General features: G+C 36.0%; 1 protein-coding gene across 1 annotated transcript in view; it reads right to left on the reverse strand.

Annotated features, from left to right (window-relative positions):
* The window catches only part of LOC131802040 (uncharacterized), a 154,822-nt gene extending 140,936 nt beyond the window's left edge, over positions 1-13,886 (reverse strand). The window contains exon 1 of the mRNA XM_059121385.1: positions 13,780-13,886. Coding sequence (XP_058977368.1) covers positions 13,780-13,886 — 107 coding nt within the window. The remainder of the gene's footprint in view (positions 1-13,779) is intronic.
* Positions 13,887-20,880: the final 6,994 nt, after the last annotated feature.

The raw sequence follows: 20,880 nt of genomic DNA on the forward strand, positions 1-20,880 counted from the left end.
TTGAACGACATGCCATTCATATAAGGCGATAATTTCCTTTCAAGCCAAGTGCCGCCAAAAGCATTTGACGATGGAACAAAAGCCACAAACAACATATTGTAGCCATCGACATTGTCATTAGAACTTCTTTCTTAGAATTTGCTTCAAGGTTGTTGTATTCTTTTTTTTATTTTATATTAACCCCCCAAACCTATGTTCAATGGTTGTTTACTTTTTTGCTTTCATATTTGTTTTGCTTTTTGATAAAATTAAAAAAAAAAAAAAAAAAACGAGGAGCTGTGCTCCGCAAACCTGACATCAAAAGTAACGGTTGCCACGCTGACAACAGCTGTTTCTAGACATTATCGATAAGTGTCAACTTATACGCTTTGATGTCACTTAAATGTGGGTACCACACAGGGTCAAGCAGCACATTTTCGCTCAAGTAACTTTTTTCACACTTCAGTCCATTATGATGACCCCTCTCCCACAACCCTGCCATGAAGTGTTCACTCATAACTTGTCACCGTGTGGCTTGCATCCGTGGTCCTCGCTTTCCACATGATGTTGTTCTGCACAATCCTTGTTTATTGTTTATGTGTTATTTGACACTTTTTGTTGAACGCGTCCGCATGAGAGTTTGTGTGAGTGTGTACATTAAAATCTCGATTTATGCCAAAAGAAACAAGGCAAAGGAAAAATGCCAACCAATACAATAACATTGCCGCCTCCTTTTTGTTTCCAAGGACGCCGTAGATAATATTTTCTGTTAAAGCAACACATGTTGCTAGCAGCCATTATAAATCTTTAAGAGGGAAATATAACCAATGGCTGTACTAAATTAGCTTTAATGATGTCCTCAAGTAGTGCTGGGTGCAAAGGAGCCAAAGGAATCGAATGGGGGGAGGAAACGGAAATAGTTATGTGACACATATATGCTAATAAAAATGGCATAATATCGTGTGAAACTATTTATTTGGCTTTTTATTTAGGAGGGCAGAACTTTGATGTGATTTAACTGCTTTTGTGTATTTTTGTAAGGGAAGATTTGCGCCTAGAAAGCAAAAACTTCAAAAATTATGTCTTCTATAAGAAAAAATATTCTATTCTCAATTGGAAGAAATTCTGGTCTTGTGAAGGATGCCCTTCTGACCTTCTGCTCTCCTACAGGATCATATCGTCTAGTCTCGTAAGGCCTATTTACTTAACTGCCCAGCCCAAAGAACCTATGGTTTTCGATAAGCAGACCTATTGGTCTTGAATGAGAAATTACTTTGTCTTAATGAGAAGACCTTCGGTTCTTCAATGAAAGATCTTTTTCGGGGTTTCTGTTAAAAGACCTGTTTTTAGTCTTTCAAGAGAAGACCTTTTGTTGGTTTTCAATGGAGTGTAATTTTTTTTTTCTTTTTTTCGTCTTCTATGAGAAGTCCTACGGGTCTTCTATGAGAAGACCTACGAATTTTCCATGAGAAGACCATCTGGTCTATGAGAAGGTCTTCTATGAGAAGAAGACCTTCTGGTCTTCTCTGAGTAGAAGACCCTCTGGTCTTCTCTGAGAAGAAGACCTTTTGGTCTTCCCTGAAAAGAAGACCTTCTGGTCTTCCTGAAAAGAAGACCTTCTGGTCTTCAATGAGAAGAAGACCTTCTGGCCCTTTTATGAAAAAAGGCCTTCTGGTCCTCTATGAATAGAATACTTTCTGATCTTCTATAAGAAGAAGGCCTCTGGTCTTCTATGAACAGACCTTCTGGTCTTCTATGAACAGACCTTCTGGTCTTCTATGAACAGACCTTCTGGTCTTCTATGAACAGACCTTCTGGTCTTCTATGAACAGACCTTCTGGTCTTCTATGAACAGACCTTCTGGTCTTCTATGAACAGATCTTCTGGTCTTCTATGAGAAGACCTTCTGGTCTTCTATGAGAAGACCTTCTGGTCTTCTATGAGAAGACCTTCTGGTCTTCTATGAGAAGACCTTCTGGTCTTCTATGAGAAGACCTTTTGGGTCCTCTATGAGAAGACCTTTTGGGTCCTCTATGAGAAGACCTTTTAGGTCCTCTTTGAGAAGACCTTTTGGGTCCTCTATGAGAAGACCTTTTGGGTCCTCTAAGAGAAGACCTTTTGGGTCCTCTATGAGAAGACCTTCTGCTCTTCTATGACCTTCTGCTCTTCTATGACCTTCTGCTCTTCTATGACCTTCTGCTCTTCTATGAGAAGACCTTCTGCTCTTCTATGAGAAGACCTTCTGCTCTTCTATGAGAAGACCTTCTGCTCTTCTATGAGAAGACCTTCTGCTCTTCTATGAGAAGACCTTCTGCTCTTCTATGAGAAGACCTTCTGCTCTTCTATGAGAAGACCTTCTGCTCTTCTATGAGAAGACCTTCTGCTCTTCTACAAGAAGGCCCTCTGGTCTTCGACGAGAAGACCCTTTGGTCTTCGACGAGAAGACCCTTTGGTATTCTACGAGAAGACCTTCTGGTCTTCTGCGAAAAGGACTTCTGGTCTTCTACAGAAGACCTTCTGGTCTCCTACAGAAGACCTTCTGGTCTTCCACAGAAGACCTTCTTGTCTTCACGAGAAGACCTTCTTGTCTTCACGAGAAGACCTTCTGGTCTTCCATGATAAGACCTTATGCTGTTCGACGGGAAAATCTTGCGTTCTTCTCTGCAGAGAACTGTTGATCTTATGTGGAGGACCTTCCCTTTTCTGAAAAACCATCAGATCTTCTATGTAAAGACCTGTTGGATTTCTTTGGGAAGACTTACGGGACTTATAATAAGGAAACCTTTAGAGGTCATATGGGAGAGTCTCCTGGTCTTCTATAAGAACACCTTCTGGTCCCATATTTTTTTCTTTTTATCTTTTACCCCTCGACAGTATGCAGTAAAGCTTTAATTAGCTTTATTAATTTATCCCTTAAAAATATATGACTTCCCATTCAACCCATAAGACACCAGAAAACCTCCCTCCCCTCATTTTCCCATCACCCACTGAACACTTTATTGTTCAACACTTTGTAATGGTCTTAAAACAAATCACTGGCACTAAATCACACAACAGCTTTTTCTGTTTAATATGACATAAAGAATTGTCATAAAACAAGATTACAACATAACGTATAAACTGATAGATATATATTAAAGTTATAAGTACCGATGATAACAATTACTCATGGCCAAGGACCAACAAGTACCAGAGCAATAAACGAAAAGACACACACGTACTCTCCCACATACACACGTACTCTCCCACACGCACACATACTCACACTCCATTTATATGAAGTGGTATTGGTCCATATGTTTTTATGCAGTGTTAACCGTTTAATCATGGCCAACTATGACAGCACTAAAGGGTGTCAGATTAAAAACAAAATAACAACAGCAACAACTGTTTTTCAACGCAGTGTCAACAAATGTGTAACTGGTGGTGCACGACGACCCACATTGGCAGAATGCTCCAAAAAGAACATAAATGCATTATTTTTAACAGCAATGGATGGCGGACTATAAAAGAAGTAAGAGCTAAACAAGACTTGAAACAAAGAAAATACGTCATGACCGGCGAGGTGATACCTTACATAAAAGAATATCATACAAAAGTTAGCCGAGTGTATTCTACTCAATATCGTTATTTGGAAATAATGTAGTTAATAAAAAAAGTCCAATAATAATTAACATCTTCAGAGTTATAAACAATTATGTTTTATTTGACTGTAAATAAACAAATTTAAAAAAAAAATAATATATGAACGCACAATTTGCACTTTTCCTAATAAACACAGATGTGCCAAGTCTAAATGGAATCGGATGTTAATTTGGCGTTTTATGAGCTTCATGGGTACTCAAAATTTCAATATTTTGTGGGAGAGGTAGCACAAAGAGAGGACCGATGTATTCCCCCTTCACACCAGACCATGGGTTAATACAAATATTGGGATGTGTGAAATTTGAAGACAATCGGACTTTTACATCATATTTAATGCGATAGTAATTATTCAAAATTTTGACCATTTGTGGGGAGGTACTTGATGGAGTAGACCGATATTGTCCATTTTCACACCTGACCTAGTACTGACGCAAATTTTAGGATATGCAAAGTTGGAGCAGAATCGGATTATCCATTCAATTTCTGTGCAAAAAATATATTTTTTGAAAATTTCGACCTTTTGTGGAGGAGGTACCAGAAGGAGTGGACCGATATTGTACATCTTAACACCAGACCTTGGATTAATATATATATCGGGATATGTGAAATTTGAAGATAATCGGACTCTTACATCACATTTTATGAGAGTTGTAATTATTCAAAATTTTGACCATTTGTGGGGGAGGTACTTGATGGAGTGGACCGATATTGTCCATTTCCACACCTAGTACTGACGCAAATATTAGGATTTGCAAAGTTGGAGCAAAATCGGATTATCCTTTCTCTTTCTGTTCAAAAAATATATTTTTTGAAAATATCGACCTTTTGTGGGGGAGGTATCAGAAGGAGTGGACCGATATTGCCCATCTCCGAACTCGATCTAAGTTTGACAAAAATATTACGATGTAGCCAATTTGGACCAAATCGGATACTCCCTTCGAGAGTTATCGTGTGCACCAGCCAGCCAGACAGACAGACGGACGGACGGACATCGCTAGATCGACTCCAAATGTTCTGAAACGGATTTGGTCCAAAGAGACCTAGGGTCTAAAACCGTTATTTCGACTAGGCACGTTTTGGCCGTATCAAATGATATATACCCTCTGTAGCCATATGGTTGAGGGTATAAAAAGAGCCAACAATTTTAGCAACATATTTGAAAAGTTTTTTTTTTTTATTCAGTCCACTTTAAAATGGACGTCAATATCGTTTGCGCATGTGTCTATTTGTTGGAATCTCGGGAGAATTCATTATATTTTATGTGCAGCGTTGGATTTTGACAAACAAATAGTACTATGCCTCGGAATGTTGGTATCGAAAATGGACTATATAGAACAACTCCTTGCTAGCAAAGCTAATGCTAGACATACGTTTTTGATATATCTTCCAACATTATAGATCCCGTATGTTTTATATTGACGGATAAGTATAGACCTATATTATCTCAAAAGCTTTCTTAATTTCTGTAGTTATTTTGTAGTGTTATAGTATTCACTCTTAATCCCATTGCGGTTGTTTTAATAAACAAAACGTTTACTTATTATTAGTGGATAGCAAATATCTATGTTTACCAATAAAGAAGATAGGGTGGACCATGGTTTCGAACGGAACTACCAATCATCCACAGTTATTTCAGCTATTTGTGTTTGGAGTTATTTTAAAAAGTTATAAAAAACAAAATATGATAGGTCTGACTATGTTGAAAATATTTTTTTTTTAACATATCTAGCGATTCCCCTTTTACACTAGAAGTTATTAGTATTAAAATTTGTAGTTGGGGAACGGTCCTCTCCAAAATTGTTACTTTTCATCTATTTTTTGTAAATTTTACATGAAAAAATTAATGGGTCGTTTGAAGCCCCTGAAAATGGGTACTCTCCTTGGTTTTTATAAAAAAAAAAATATTAACTTTTATCTAAAAATATTAATATATAAGAGGGATGTAAATGAAAGATTGGACAAACTCCTTCTTTGAACTAGGTCGACCCGACTCGATCTAAAAAAACAACTGTACTGGGGGGGGAGATACCAGAAGAAGTGGACTGGCATTTTACCCACCTAACGCAGGTGTGATAACAATATTGCGATATTTCAATTTAAAACGTAGTCAGATGTTCCCTAGCTTTTTGTGCGAGATGCATTTTTGAGAACTTTCAAAATCAAATTATAATATTTAGAGGTATCAGAAAGGTATCCGTTTCGTTCAAAGTTTTCACATCTTAATGCCTGTAGCAGCTTTAAACCAGATGAGAAAACTTACAAAGTAGGTCCCTCTCCTTCTGTTGGAAAATTCGAGTAAAAAGGAAAGGATGGAAAAGCTGTATCAGAGAATTTAAAAACAGAAGAGTTAAAATGCAATTCAAATCCCTGACAAATAAATTAATATATAAAATAACAAATTCGTCTGTTTTTTTTTTTTTTAAATTCCGACCTCAAGCCAAACGAAAAACCAGAAGAAAATATAAATCTGGACTTATTATAGGCCTGTCCCTTCTGCTACCTCCCCTAAAAAGGTAATGTTTTCCAAATATGCAAGAAAAGTTAGCGATTTGTCTTAAAAATGGGACTTATCTTAAAAATGAGATTTTTTTATACATCCCCCATAAAGCATCAAGATTTTGTATAAGTATAACTAGCCAAGCAATTCAGCGATTTTTCTCAACATTTAATATTTCTATCAACCATAAATCTAATGTTAATATTTAATATATATATCTACTCCTTCCGGTACCTGTGCCACAGAGGGTCAAAGTGTCCGATTTCTACCAAGGTGAGCTAACGTACCAGAAGAAAGGGGCTATACTTCAATGTCGCCAGTTTCTAATAAATATAACGGGGCTCGCAGTTTGAGTCAATCGGAGTCTCCGTTGATATGATACCCATCATCCTCTATTTTTGTGGCCATAGCAATAACGACTTTAGTTTCTTATCTCTTTAGATGAAAATAATTTCAGGACAGTCGCCCGTTATCTTTTGACATATTAGGTCCAAACATGATATTGTTATCAGGACCGGATACCGAGGTAGACAAAATGGATTTACTCCTTCTGGTACCTCACAGCCAAATAGTCTATATTTCCAAAATGACACGTCTATTATTAAAAGAAAAGGACGTATCCGTAATTTTTGTATCAGACTTACGACAGGTGTGAAAAGGGAAAATGTGGATTCAAGAAAAGTAGGGAAAAATGGGACATGTAGATTCACTCCTTCTGGCACCTTTCGCACAAAAGAAAAACTTTATACTTGTATTAGACTAATGACAGGTAAAAGTGCGTATAATAGCGGCCCACACCTTCTAAGCCACACTCTCCTTATATTAACAAAAGAGGACATAACTCTCTTAAAACATGAAGAGTTGAACTTTCTCGAAATCTCAAATGTTCGGAAATTTATATAAGAATTAAATGTAAAAGATCGTCATATATTTTTTACACCTTAACAAAATATTTGTCTAAAATTCCTTTTATGATTTCTCCTTATGCTACCAATTTCTCCTGACAGGGTTCAACAACACAACATGTTATAACAAGTAAAAAAGCAGTAAATTCGGCAGGGCAGAACTTACACTATTTCGGAGGAGTTTTCAAAAACAAAAGAAAACGCCGTTGAAGAATACTACTCAAGTCCTAAAAGTATTAAATATAGAAAGTTACCGTTTTATTAGAGCCTACAAAGACATGGACCTGCATAGGCAATTTTCTGTCAAAGATGGTAGTATGGTACTACTAATAAGGAACTTCAAAAACGAAATTTTATACAATTCCGATGAATAATGTATAGGGAGGTACCGTAATATGGTCCGTGTAGCCCGGACTCGCAGACCTGTTTGAGCAATTTTTTGTCATAGGATATAGTACCCATTAGGAATTTCAAATTGCAAAGTCTAAAAAGTGTGACACAAATCATAAAAAGACCAACAATTTGGAAGTGCAGTTTTATGGAGAATAGACCTACTTTGACAGTTCTATGCAAGAATGATTCTTACATCATGGGAATATATACTTCCAAATTCCGGCAAATTTGAGTTAAATTGTGACTAAAGAACGGAACAGTTATATGAGGGCTATACCGAAACGTGGGCCTATATAGATCATTTTCAATATCAAAAGTCAGAATAAACACATTTCTTCATTTCTTTCGGAAGTTAGAGTGATTTCCGCAGATGGCCAAACATTTCTAAATCGACATAGAATTGTATGCTGATCAAGAATATATATACTTTGTGGGGTATAAAATGTATATTTCGAGGCGTTACAAACGGAATGACAAACTATAATGTAGGGTATAACATACTATGATCGAGGGTAAAAAATACGCCTAGTTTTACCAGGAAGGTAGGATCTTGGAGTGCAGAAATGTGTCTTTAGGCGGTTCACTTACGCAGATATGTGGACTGGCTTCGGAAAATTCATACCCTAACAAACGATTATTTAGTTTTAATAATTGAATATGCAATATGCCATATTTCTTGAAAGCTTGTGGCATTGAAATTTACTGCATATAAAACACTCAATTGAACTGTATAATGCCGCCAAAAATGGTGAAGTGTTCAAATATGATAGAGTTATTTATAGAAGGTATGTAGCTGTAGAATTTGTAAAACAAAACTAAATAATGCCACCTTTTTTGGTGCAAAAACAAACAAAAAACAGCTAAGCAGCTAAATAAAATATAACGACAATCTGGGATTTGGTGAACCCAACGGGAGTCACACACCGGCAAAGGTGAACGAACAAACAACCTGTAGTCATTTTGCAACAAAAGCAACAATATGTGCTCGACACAAAATAAATTTGTCTTACTTTAAAGCGGGGGGTGAGAGAGAGAGACACAAAAAAATCTACAATTTTCCAAGAGGAAAACTTTGCACTGCTCCACAAACAAACAAAGAAGTGACAGAAAAACAAGAGGAGAAGAATGATTTCTTTCTATTGCCCTGTTCCATTCCTATGGAGGGCAATGTCAAAAATGATATCTTTGAGAAGAGGAAGAAAAATATCAAACTTGGCTAAGCATCAGGAGCAACAGAGGTGCTGCTACTCGCTAGGTGACATTCAGCAGCGGAGATATAAACTGACAAAGAGAAATTGTCACACACACACAACATGCAAACATTCACACCAACAATGAGCATCATCATAATGCCTGATTACGAGTATTTTTAGTTTGAAGTACTTTTGCGAATGTTTTTGTTACAACTTCTTCCATTTTTGTGTGCTTGAAAGAAGCGATTGTCCCTCATGTTGTTGTTGCTGTTGTTGGTCCTCTTACTTTAATGTTTTGAGTTGTTAAAACTATTGTTTAGAGTTGCAAAACAACATTTGAAGAAACCAGCAAAAAAATGTTGCACTTTCTTGTCCTTGATGTGTGTGAGTGTGTGTATGTTTATTGTTGTTGTTGTTGCTGCTGTTCTTTTTATGAGTTCGTTTTCATTTCTCTTGTTCTACTCTAGTCCCCCGACGACAAAGTTATGGTGACAATTTTTCTAGTCTATCCCTTCTTTGCTGTTGCTCTTTTCCTTTTTTCTTTGGATTTCCCTTAGCTTAGCCCGCTCAGATTTTGATAAAGTTTTCCTCATTCGATGTTTGGTGTTGCTGCCTCGTTGCTCACAACTTGCCCAACACCATGTTGTTTATACATGTATGTTTCGACATAAAAACTATTTATCTTCAGCGTTTTTTTTTTGCAGTGCGGATGTGTGCATGTGTGGCGTGTGTATGTGTGTCTGATTGCACTGCTGTTTAACAAGAAACTATGCCCCAGAGGGACATGAGGGAGAAAGAAACCAAGACAAGGACATGTTTGGACAACATGTTTGCAAGAATATTTCATTTATTGTATCCACCAGTATGTAATTTGACATGTTTTTTAGTTTGTTTCTTAATTTTTTTAGTCGTCTTAGTTATGTGTGTTAATTTTTTTTTCGACGAACGAATTCTCAGAGAGAGACAGCTGAAATGTGTTTTTGGTTTGGTTGTTATTTATGGCAAGTGGGAAAGTAAAAATATTCGAGTACATTTTAAATATCCACAACATGACCGACATAAACCACTTTGGATGGCTTTCTTAATTTTTGAGTGGACAAGAAAAAAAGCAAAAGCAAAAGCTTCTTAATCGTGAATTCAGCTTGAAAGCAATGCGTTATAAAGAAAATTAAGGCAAACTTTTAATTACAAGGTTAGGCAACTCTATGACACTTAAAATTAAATTATTTCACTGAGAGAGTGTCTCCGAAAATTCCACAATCAAGAACCAAACAAAGATGGATATTTTGAGGTCGTGGACATTTACAGAATATTTTCCAGGGACCAATAGAACATAAATATTATTAAAGAATGTATTTTAAACGACCAAAACCTTAATAACTCTGAATGACGAAATTAAACGTTTTTGATAATTCCAAAATAATATATAATAAAAGCAAAGTTAATATCAAAAAATACGTTTGTTGACATTTTGAAAGATTATATAAAAAAAATAATAGCTCCTCATATTTTCCCAAATTTACTGCAAATTTTCAAAATCTCAAAAGAGTTTCAGGTTCATAGGTCAAACATTTCTAAATAGCCATGACCATATACGAAGAAAAACCAATATTTATACCCTACAACACTATGTGTTTGGGGTATTATAAGTCTGATTGGGCCAGAAATTGTGTAACACCTCGATATATTTGTTTCCCACATAGGAAAGTACATATGGATCTTCCTATCTCGCCGAGCTGAGCCGATCTAGCTATGTATGTCCGTCTGTCCATGTTAATTTGTAATCACTCTACAGGTCGCAATTATGGCCCGATCTTCACAAAAATTAGAATGGAGGTGGGGCTAGAACAAGAATAGAACCCTATTGACCAAAAACTGAAAAAAATCCTGATATTGCAGCTGCTCTACAGGTCGCAATTATAGACCAATCGAAACGGGAGTTAGTATGGGGCTAGGGCGTAGGGCTGGGCAGAAGTCTTAAAATTTTGATGGTCATCGGGTAATATTTGGTGGGTAAAATAGACTATAACATTTGTGTTAAATTAAAGTCAAATTTTCCATTAAACCGCGAATATTTTTAATCCCGGCGAAATTACAAATGGAAGAACAGGTCAATCCTGACCGTTACGTAGACGCCGATAGTAAATATATCGGATATATATATATATATATATATAGCGAAATATGGAAGATGCCAGCTAGAATGCTTATACCTCAACAATGGCTGGACCGATTTTGACAAATTTTGTCGATTCAGAATGCCCTCTTGGCATAAAAAATACCATCTAAAAAATCGCATAAAACGATGCCAATAATGATGTTAAATAGATTTTTTAGTATTTTGTGAAATTTTGTTATTTTTTCATATTTTTTATCGCATGCGTTTTTTTTTTCAATTTGACTTATAATATTGAAGTGTTTGTTTTGTAATATTTTTCACCTTACAACACAGATTGGGGATATTATATACAGATTGCAATTACGTGTGATCCTCACGAAAATTTTCAGTAGGGTAGGGTTAGGCTCAGAATGGCTAGACCTATTGTTTTTTAAGATTTCTGCAATATATGGGTGTGTAAATAGACCAAAAACAGAAAAAATTTCCTGATCACACAATTGAAGCCAATCGACACGCTTAAGAGGAGAGTTAAGGACAGGGAAGAATAGTAGCATTTTGATGACCACTGGATTATATTTAGCTATAAAATGGACCACAACAACTAACAGTACGACGGAGTGTGTAAACATTGGGCAAATGTCCCTGTTCGAAATGCTAAGGGTAATATCTTGTCAGTGCTCCGTGACATAATTTGAAAAGCGAAATCTTCCAAAATGGATTTGGATATAAAGGGAGTTCTAACATATTGTAGTGTTGTAGGGTATCACATGGTCGGCCCGAAACGACTATAGCCTTTGCTTACTTGTTTTAAATATTTTTCGCAATATTTAAAACAGGGGTAGTAAAACGATAGAGTGTTTTGGATAACTTCAGGAATCATTGATATGGTCCCTAGGGTTAACTACGATTCACCATTCGAGGTGTTATCATGAAGAAACGCTTCTAAGAAATGCCTTTGATTTTAGTTACTTAGAGTTTATTGGCCATAATTTCCAATTGATTTGTTTGAAAATGTTGTATTTTGGTTTCTTTGGAACCTTCGACTAAAGGTGTTCTATTTTTTAAAACGAATAAAACGTGGATATTATGTAAACTATTTTTCAAGGGCAATCAATAAAAGATTATACCGAACATGAGAACGATTCTTAACCTTTAACTAACGACGTGATGGTAAAAATTTTAAATTATTATTTTATTTAATTTTTTTTTTTTAATTAAGAGGGGTATTATTTGCTATCAACTCATAAAATGCGTCCCAACATTTGATCTCCACAGTGAAAGGTTAAATAACTTTTTGTAAAGACAAACAAGTAAAAAAGAAAACCGAAAACTACTACTTAATTGCAAAACGTATACAAAACGAAATACGAAATCAAATACGAAATTTGAAATAATTCCGGTAAATAATACCGCATATTGGGGCTATACGAAGTCGTGGACCTGTATACCTTCCTTAAGATCTTCCAATACGAAATTTAAAACGATTCCGGTGAATAATGTTGCTGAAATCATCAAAATACCAACTATCGGGAGGTACCTTTATATGGGAGGCTAAATGAAGACATGGACCTGCATACAAAAATGTTTGTCATAGCCTGTAGTACCCATTACGAACTTCAAATACGAAATTTGAAATAATTGTGGTAAATAATGCCACTGAAATCGTGGAAATACCGAATATCGGAAGGTACCGTTATATGGTGGCTATACGAAAACGTGGATCGACATGGCCCATTTAACGAACGTAACCTGCCTACTGGTAAACTATGCATGTGTGCAAAATTTTAGCCTTCTATCTCAATTCGTTCGAAAAATAGAGTGATTACAACAGACAGACAGACAGACGAACATCGCTAGATGGTCCTAGAATTTTACGCTGATCCAGAATATATATACTTCGTAGGATCTATTATGAATATTTCGAGGAGTTACAAACGGAATGACAAAGCTAATATACCCTCCGTAGAATGTTGGGGGGTATAAAAGTAGCACATTCTAATGTTTTTGTCAAACTTATATCAAGTTCGAAAATGGGTAATATTGGTACACTTTTTCCTTTCTGATTCCCTTGAATGAATATCTCACAGAGAGTGAATGTTATGTGGTAAAATGGCTATATCGGACAAACACTTCTGGTAGCTCCCACACAAAGGGCCTATTTGAAATAATCATAACTTTTATAACAAGTGGGATAAGAGTCCAATTGTCCTAAAATCCATCGAGCTATCTTTGTTGATAAATTAAAGTCCACGACATTTAGTCGGGAAGTTCATAGAAAATATTCTTACCATATCAACAAATATAGCGAGGATAGTTTAACGGATTTTCTTGCTTCTCATTATCTTTTTTTTTTTTTTTTGATAAAATAGTTTTTTATTTAAATATTCTTAAAAGTCTACGATTCGATTCTGATTATATTTATAAAAAACAGGTATTAACCCTGATAAAATCCAACTTTAAATCCACCGCTGCCGTAGCCTTTAAAATAAATTTTCTTTAAATTCCACGAACTTAACTAAAGTATTTAGGAAGAACGGAATCTACTAGCAAAAATATCATATGTCATCAACCAACCATAAGCCCAAGATCCAAGTCCTGTTATTACCTCATTAGTTCTATTGAGCATATACGTTATTTCAGATAACGTATGCACAGAATATCAACACCAACACCATAATTTTTCCCAATCACAATTGTCGACTTATTTCCTAACCACATTAAAAGTGTGTGAACATCCATCCCGCCATCGAGGGATTTAAATAATCCAACTAACAGAGAGGCTAAACTAAATAAAATATCCATTCAAATTTGATGGCATAGCTTGTTGCTGGCGTTCCTGCTGCTGGTGCCGCCATTGGGGGCTGGTCAAATGTATGTTAATGACTATTTGAAAATTAAAATGCACTTCAGTGGATAAGTAGGGAGTTTGGGCAGGGGCAATGTCATATAAAACGGATTTATAAACAGCGGTTTAGTTTCATTGTCACAACATGCCGTTCACCAAAAAATGCAAAAAAATGAAGATGAAAAAACAACACAACCGCCCACGGCTTGACAGCAATGGCCATTGCAACATGACAGTGGTTGGCAGATTTTGGTTGGCTGGTTAACTTATTGCCGCTGCCACTAGTCGTGTCGTCGGCCATTACTGCCATTTTTGGCCAATAACATATTTAAACGGCAACAGACGTGGTTGTGCAACAACTGCCTACTTACCACCGGTATTACCTTTAACGAGGGTGTCAACATCATTGTTTTAACCAAAACATAAAAACACACGCACACACATACATACATGTATGCAAGCTCTAACATCATGCATACATATATGGAAAATGTTATTTTGACAGTGGTTAGTGGAAATATTGAATAACTTTTCCAAATTTTAAAATTATAAATTCTAGCTGCCGATATCTATATATAGAGTAGAAAATATTGGCTGACTGACTGATTTATCAACGCCCAGGCGATACAGCTGGAGCTAGAATCGTGAAATTTCACAAGTGGGCCAATGTTGGTGGGTAGGGGTGAGATGGGGCTGTGTTTATGGAACTAGAAGTGTACTAAAAGCACTAATTTTTGTTCATCTTAGTATTATATGAGCAGATACAGCTAAAATTTTGATATTTGGTACAGAAATTAAGTTTAGGAAGTACGTATTTTTGGAACAGTGTACTATGTGTAACAACGGTACTAAATGGTATAAAATACAGTACCAGTTTAGTTTTGGTTGTACGGATTGATCTGGAAATTAAAATTATTGGTATTAGGATCTCTACTGGAGGGTGATATTAAGGTAAAGTGTTGTGTTTGGAAATGTGTTTAACAAGCGTACGAGAAGTACAAAATAGTACTAAATTTGGTATTACTTGATCGGATACTGCTTCAAATCTGAAATTTGACATTACGATCACTATAGGTGTGTAAGGCTAAGATTTGGAGATGGCTTTGTAAATACGTACTTAAAAGTACTAAGTGGTACTAAATTTGGTATTTGGATAAGGGATACAATTTATCACTTGGATTACCTTTTGTGTGGTTTGGTTCATACATGGCGGGTTATTTGGAAATACGTACTACAAAGTACGAAACGTACTAAAAAGTATTGGCGCTGTTATTTGAGGAAGGAATATAGTTTGATATCTGATTTGATTAAAGATTTTTTCGAAATCCTAACAATACGTCTGCAAAACGTACTAAAATTCACTAAATTTTGTACCATTTGGAATTATGTGAACGGAAATCTGGAAGTGAGAAAAAATTCTTGGAAATAGGGTTGTTGTAAGGAGGTGATTTTGGAAATGTGTACTAGGTATAAGGTCTGTACTAAATGGCACTAAGATTGGTACAATTTTTTAGGTGAACATAAGAAGTTAAATCTGAAATGTTGGTATTGGGGTCACTGCTGGTGGGTTAGGTTAAAGAATTCAGGTTGGAAATTCTTTCAGCAGACGTACGAAAGATACTAAATGGATATTGCTTGAAATTTTAAATTTGGCATTAGGACTAAGAATTAAAGTTGGGGTTTGAAATGTGTACTACAAGTGCTCGAAAAGTTCTATAATTGGTACAATTTAGTATTGTTTGAAGAGAAAGTGGTTGAAATCTGAAATTTGGTATAATGTTCACTGTTCATGTTTATCCTAAACATATGGAGGTGGTTTCGGAAACGTGTACCATAATTGTACGAAAGGTACTGAATGGTACTATAATTGGTATTGGATGAACTGATAGAGATAATATTCATAAATTTGATATTTATATCACTGATGGCATATGCATTTGATATTTGAAGGTGGTTTTTAAATACGTCTTATATTTGTACAAAGTACTAAATGGTACTAAATTTGGTATTGGGTAAAAGGTTCAAATTTCATATGATATGCTCTCTGTTGGTAGACAAAATTGGAGGTGATTTTAGAAATGTAGACAGTAATTGTACGAAAAGTACTAAATAGTACGAAATTTGCAATTGGGTAAAGAGATAGAGACAAAATCCTGAAATTTAATATTTAGATTACAGATGCCATCTGTGTTTGAGATTTGGTGATCGGTTGGAAATGGGTCCTATATTTGTACGAGAAGTACTAAATGGTACCATATGCTCAAATTTGATATTAAACTCACTCTTCATATCTGGAAGTGAGATATTTAGGTGGCATTGGAAATGTGGACAATAATTGTACGAAAAGTACTAAATAGTACGAAATTTGGAATACGGTGAAGGAATAGAGATAAATTCCTGAAATTTAATATTAAAATCACTGATGTGTGTGAGATTTGGCGGGGATTTTTGAAATGCGTATTTGTACAAATTGTACTAAATGTTACTAAATTTGCTATTGGATGAATAGATAGGGCTGGAATCTTCAAATTGGATATTAAGCTCACTCTTCGTATCTAGAGTTGAGATATGGAGGTGGTTTGTGAAATGTGGACAATAATTGTACTAAAAGTACAACATTTGGTATTGGGTGACGTAATAGAATTGAAATCCTGAAATTTGATAAAGATGTCACTGTTGATGTCTGTGGATAAGATTTGCATGTGGTTTAGGAAATTTGTACTATAAAAATTCGAAAAGTGTTAAGTGGTACTAAATTGCGTATCGAATGAAGAAATAGAGCTGGAATATCGATATTTAATATTGAGGCGTCTGTTGGTATCTGGATGCTGGTCCATAGTGTAATGGGTTTACTAACATGCTGCTCGGTAAACATCAAACTGAAAGATTTCAAAGAATTTTGGTAGGCATTTTTCTATTGTTCTTGCTGTGGGGGGAACACCTTGAATAATATTATGAATGAAGTATTGATTAAAAAATGATAAACTGCACAAATTGTGCATTTTGAGAACTAACTGCTAAAAAAGAAGCTAAATTCGGCCTGACCAAACTTTCAATATCCCCCACCAAATTCGCAATAAAACCGTTATATGGGAGGAAGATATAGACCTGCATTAGTAATTTCTGCGATAGGCTATAGTTTCTGGCGAATAATGACTCTAGCATCATCAATATAACGAAAAAAACTGAGATACCTCTACACGTGCGCTAAACGAATACGTGAACCTGAATAGAAAATTCCGAATATTTGCATATATTATTATATGGGGGCTATAAGAAATCGTGGGCCTACATACGCATTTTTTTTTTTTTTTTGTAATATGTTGCAGTACCCATTAAGACTTGAAAATACGAAATTAGAAACAATTCAGCTGAATAATGTCAGTAAAATCATCAAAATACCCAGTATCGGGAGGTACCGTTAAATGGGGGCCATACGAAGACGTGGCCATTAAAAGACAATTTTCTGTCATAGGTTGTAGTACCTAGAATGAACTTAAAATACGAAATTTGAAACAACTCCGCTGAATAATGTCGCTACAGTCATCAAATACCGAATATCGGGAGGTCCCGTGATTGGGGACTAAACGAAAAATGGATCGACATAGCCCATTTACGAACATAACCTTGCATAATGCATTATATTTGTAGGTTGTAGGCACGCCATTCTCTGCTTATAGCTTCAGATAGTCTATAAGCAATTCCGGACCATTAATCTGAGCCTTGAGAATTAAATTAAATCAGCGACTGTAGTTCATAATATTTTTGGTAAAATATCCAGATAACTGAAGATAAAATATTAACAATAATCAATTATTCGCAATAGTTCCTTAACGCATTCATTTTCCGGTCCACTGTATTAGATCTTGATTCAATGCACACAACAGATATTGGGTCAACGGAATAGTGGTGAATATATGCAAGTTTTGTTGTTGTTGTTTTTTTTTTTCGGCCCAGGCTTATTGTTGATAGCCAAACCACAAAAAACACGTGCCAACAATTGCCAAATAAACAGATTCGCTTGCATTCACATTCGTTTATACGTCCACAACGCACTACGAATTACAGAGCAGTCAAACGCACGCACCATTCACCTATCTACAGCTATGGCCTAGCACTCACTCACACACACACCTACTCTGTTTAACTGATTGCATGTGTCGTCAAACCCAACAACACTTGTTATCCATTGTTTTCACTGGCACCACCACCTCCGATGACCTCAAAATTTCCTCTGGTCCAAAAATTTTCCACTTCACACTTTAACCGCATCAACCGAATGGAATCTACAGTTTTGAATGTCTGCGTATTGGGTCGTCCGTCGGTTCGTTCATTGATTTGTCCGTCAATATGACATTGTTACTGGTCACAGCTATTGTCTGTTGTCATCGCTGCTGCTGCTGCTGTTTTTTTGGTGGACTCTGCTCTGTTCCATGGCATAGCAGGTGGTTTTGTTGTAATGCGGTTTTAATTATTGTCCTGGGAGATAATCATGTTCCCGAAATAGCGTCACTAAGTTTATGCCGCAAACGTTCAATAGGATTTTCCACTGGAATGCTTTTGCCGGCCGTTTTGTTTTTGGGGTTTTCCATCTGTGCCAAAATACCAGCGAGTTATTGTGGTCGCAGATTCCAATGGATGAATTATGATTTGTGTGTGGGGAGGAGGAAGAGGAAGTTGTTGAGTTATTTTAGTTTCCAATATGGAGATAATTGATGGGGTGGATGTTCTAGTTGCTGTTGTTGTTGTTGCGGCATGTATTGGCTAGGTTACAGTAATTTTGGAAATTTTTGATAAATGTTGTCGGTAATAGAGTGGAAGATAAAGGCATGTCTTTGTTGACTTTTTTTCTAAGAAAATATGCCGGAATGGATAAAGTGGGATGATAAACTTTTCTCTATGGGATATTCAAAAACGTCTAAAAATTTACAACTGCGGATGAGGATAGGGCTGCTAACTGCTATGCGATTGTAATAAGAGAAGGACCAGAGATACACCATTCAAAGTGCAAAATTGCCCCCTGTTCTTCAGATGAGAAAGTACATGATTAAGCCGTGTAAGAACTGTACTAAATTATACTTAATATGGCACAATTTGGTTTTAGGAGCACTAATGGCGCTGGAAATTTGAAAAAAATGGTATTGGGGTCACTTCTGTATAAAAAATATAAAATGATGTAAATGCGTGCAAAAATAAGAAAATTACTAAATGGCACTATATTTGACATTGGGTGTACAAATGATAATTGAAATCTGAAATTTGGCACTAAGATCAGTATTAGCGCGTAAAATTGAGATTTGCATGTGATTTTGGAAATAATTACTTAAAAAGACGAAAAATACAAAATAACATCAAGTTTGGTATTTGGGGAAGTGTAGAGGTAGAATTTCATAATTTGAAATGACGCTCTCTGAGGGAGGTATGATACAATTTTTTTTTTTTTTTTTGAATTTCCAACTATAAACTGGTCACCTTTGGCACGAATTATGGCTTCCAACGGCCAATGAATCCGTCACACGCTGCCCGAATGTTGCTCTGCGTTATTTTGGTCCATTCCCAACGAAGTGCTTGCTTGAGGTGATCGACACTTTGGTATTTCTTCGTGCCAACCTTGCTTTCCAAAATACTCTTGACACAATAGTCCAACAGATATGTATCGGGAGATTTTGGTGGCCATTGTCCTGCTGGAATGTCCAAGGTCTGCGGCCAAAATGTTTGCGTGCCAAAGGCTTTAAAACAATCTTCAGAATATTTTCGCGATAATATTCGGCATTTTTTCTGATGTCCCGTACAAAATTCAATTGACGCAAAGAATGATGCCTGCGGACAAGCCTCGTCGATTGGAATGGACCCATAGGTCCGTCGAATATGGACAACCCTGTACTGGGTTATGACACTGACACTTATGGTACTAAAAAACAAAGCACAAAATTATGCACCGGGAACAAGACCGATCGAACTAACTAGCTGGTCACCTTGGCGCGAATTATGGCTTCCAATGGCCAATAAAATCGTCACACGCTGTTCGAATGTTGCTCTGCGGTATTTTGGCCTATTCCCGGCGGAGCTGATCGACACTTTGGTATTTTTTAGTGCCAATCTTGCTTTCCAAAATACTCCAGACACAATAGTCCAACGGATTGGTATCCGGAGATTTTGGTGGCCGTTTTGCACTGGAAATAAAGCAAGGAACCTCATGTAACCATTTATGGGTGGCGCATGCTGAGTGAGATGGCGCTGAGTCCTGCTGGAATGGCCAAGGTCTGCGGCCAAAATGTTTTCGTGCCCAAAGGCTTTAATACACCCTCCAGAATATTTTCGCGATAATATTCGGCATTTATTTTGATGCCACGGTCGATTAATACGAGCGGAGAGTGATTATCCTTTTATACAGGTATCGTCTTATTGAAACCACATGTCAAGCCTTTGCATTTTGAGGACAGAAATTATGATCTTGCGGCTGTTCATTCACGTTACGATTCGCAAAATTTTTTGAAGAAGTACGACCCAATGATGCCTTCAGACCTTGAACCGCACCAAATTCAAATTTTTTCTCGATGCATTTTTAGCTTTTGCAATACTTCTGCCTTATCTTCATTTCAGAATCGACAATTATGCTTATTTACGTACCCATAGGCCAAAAAATGAACTTCGTTGCAAAATGGAAAAATCGCGCAATGATCTTCCTAAACGGAGGACTTATTTTGATAATAAACAACAAGAAAATAAGAGAAATTAGACTGACCAGAGAGCTGTTGTTCTTAAACAGCTCTGTAATAAAATTCAAAGATTTACAAGTGTTGTTCTTTTGTAAACTTTTGTTTTATTTTCTTTTGTAAACTAAACTAAGGAGGTTTGACAGTGAAGCAAAGCACGAAACGTGCGTGAGCTTCATAAACCGCTGCTACCAAAAATAAAGTATATATATTATAATATTAAAAATATTTTCCAAAATAAGCATGAAATTGGCGACATTAAAAAAATTATGTTTACTTTGTACGCCTATTGTAAATCGGAACAAAAAATATTTAATCGAATTTATTTTGAAATCAAAATCTTTTTTTAGTCCACCTTTTTCACTTATTTTTAATGTGAAGCCTATTTTATCACCCACAATACCGGAATGAAGTAATATATTTACATCTAAGCTATATGAAAATAATTCAGGTAATAAGAATCAATAAAAATATATTTCCTATTTGAAAGAAACCCATCGAATAATAAACCAATAATATCCTCATTCACACTTTATATAGACTTCTATTCTTAAGAACTTCCCACATTAAACTCTTGAACCCCAAGTC

This window comes from Musca domestica, unplaced genomic scaffold (genome assembly GCF_030504385.1).
Source record: "Musca domestica strain aabys unplaced genomic scaffold, Musca_domestica.polishedcontigs.V.1.1 19, whole genome shotgun sequence".
NCBI lineage: Eukaryota > Metazoa > Arthropoda > Insecta > Diptera > Muscidae > Musca > Musca domestica.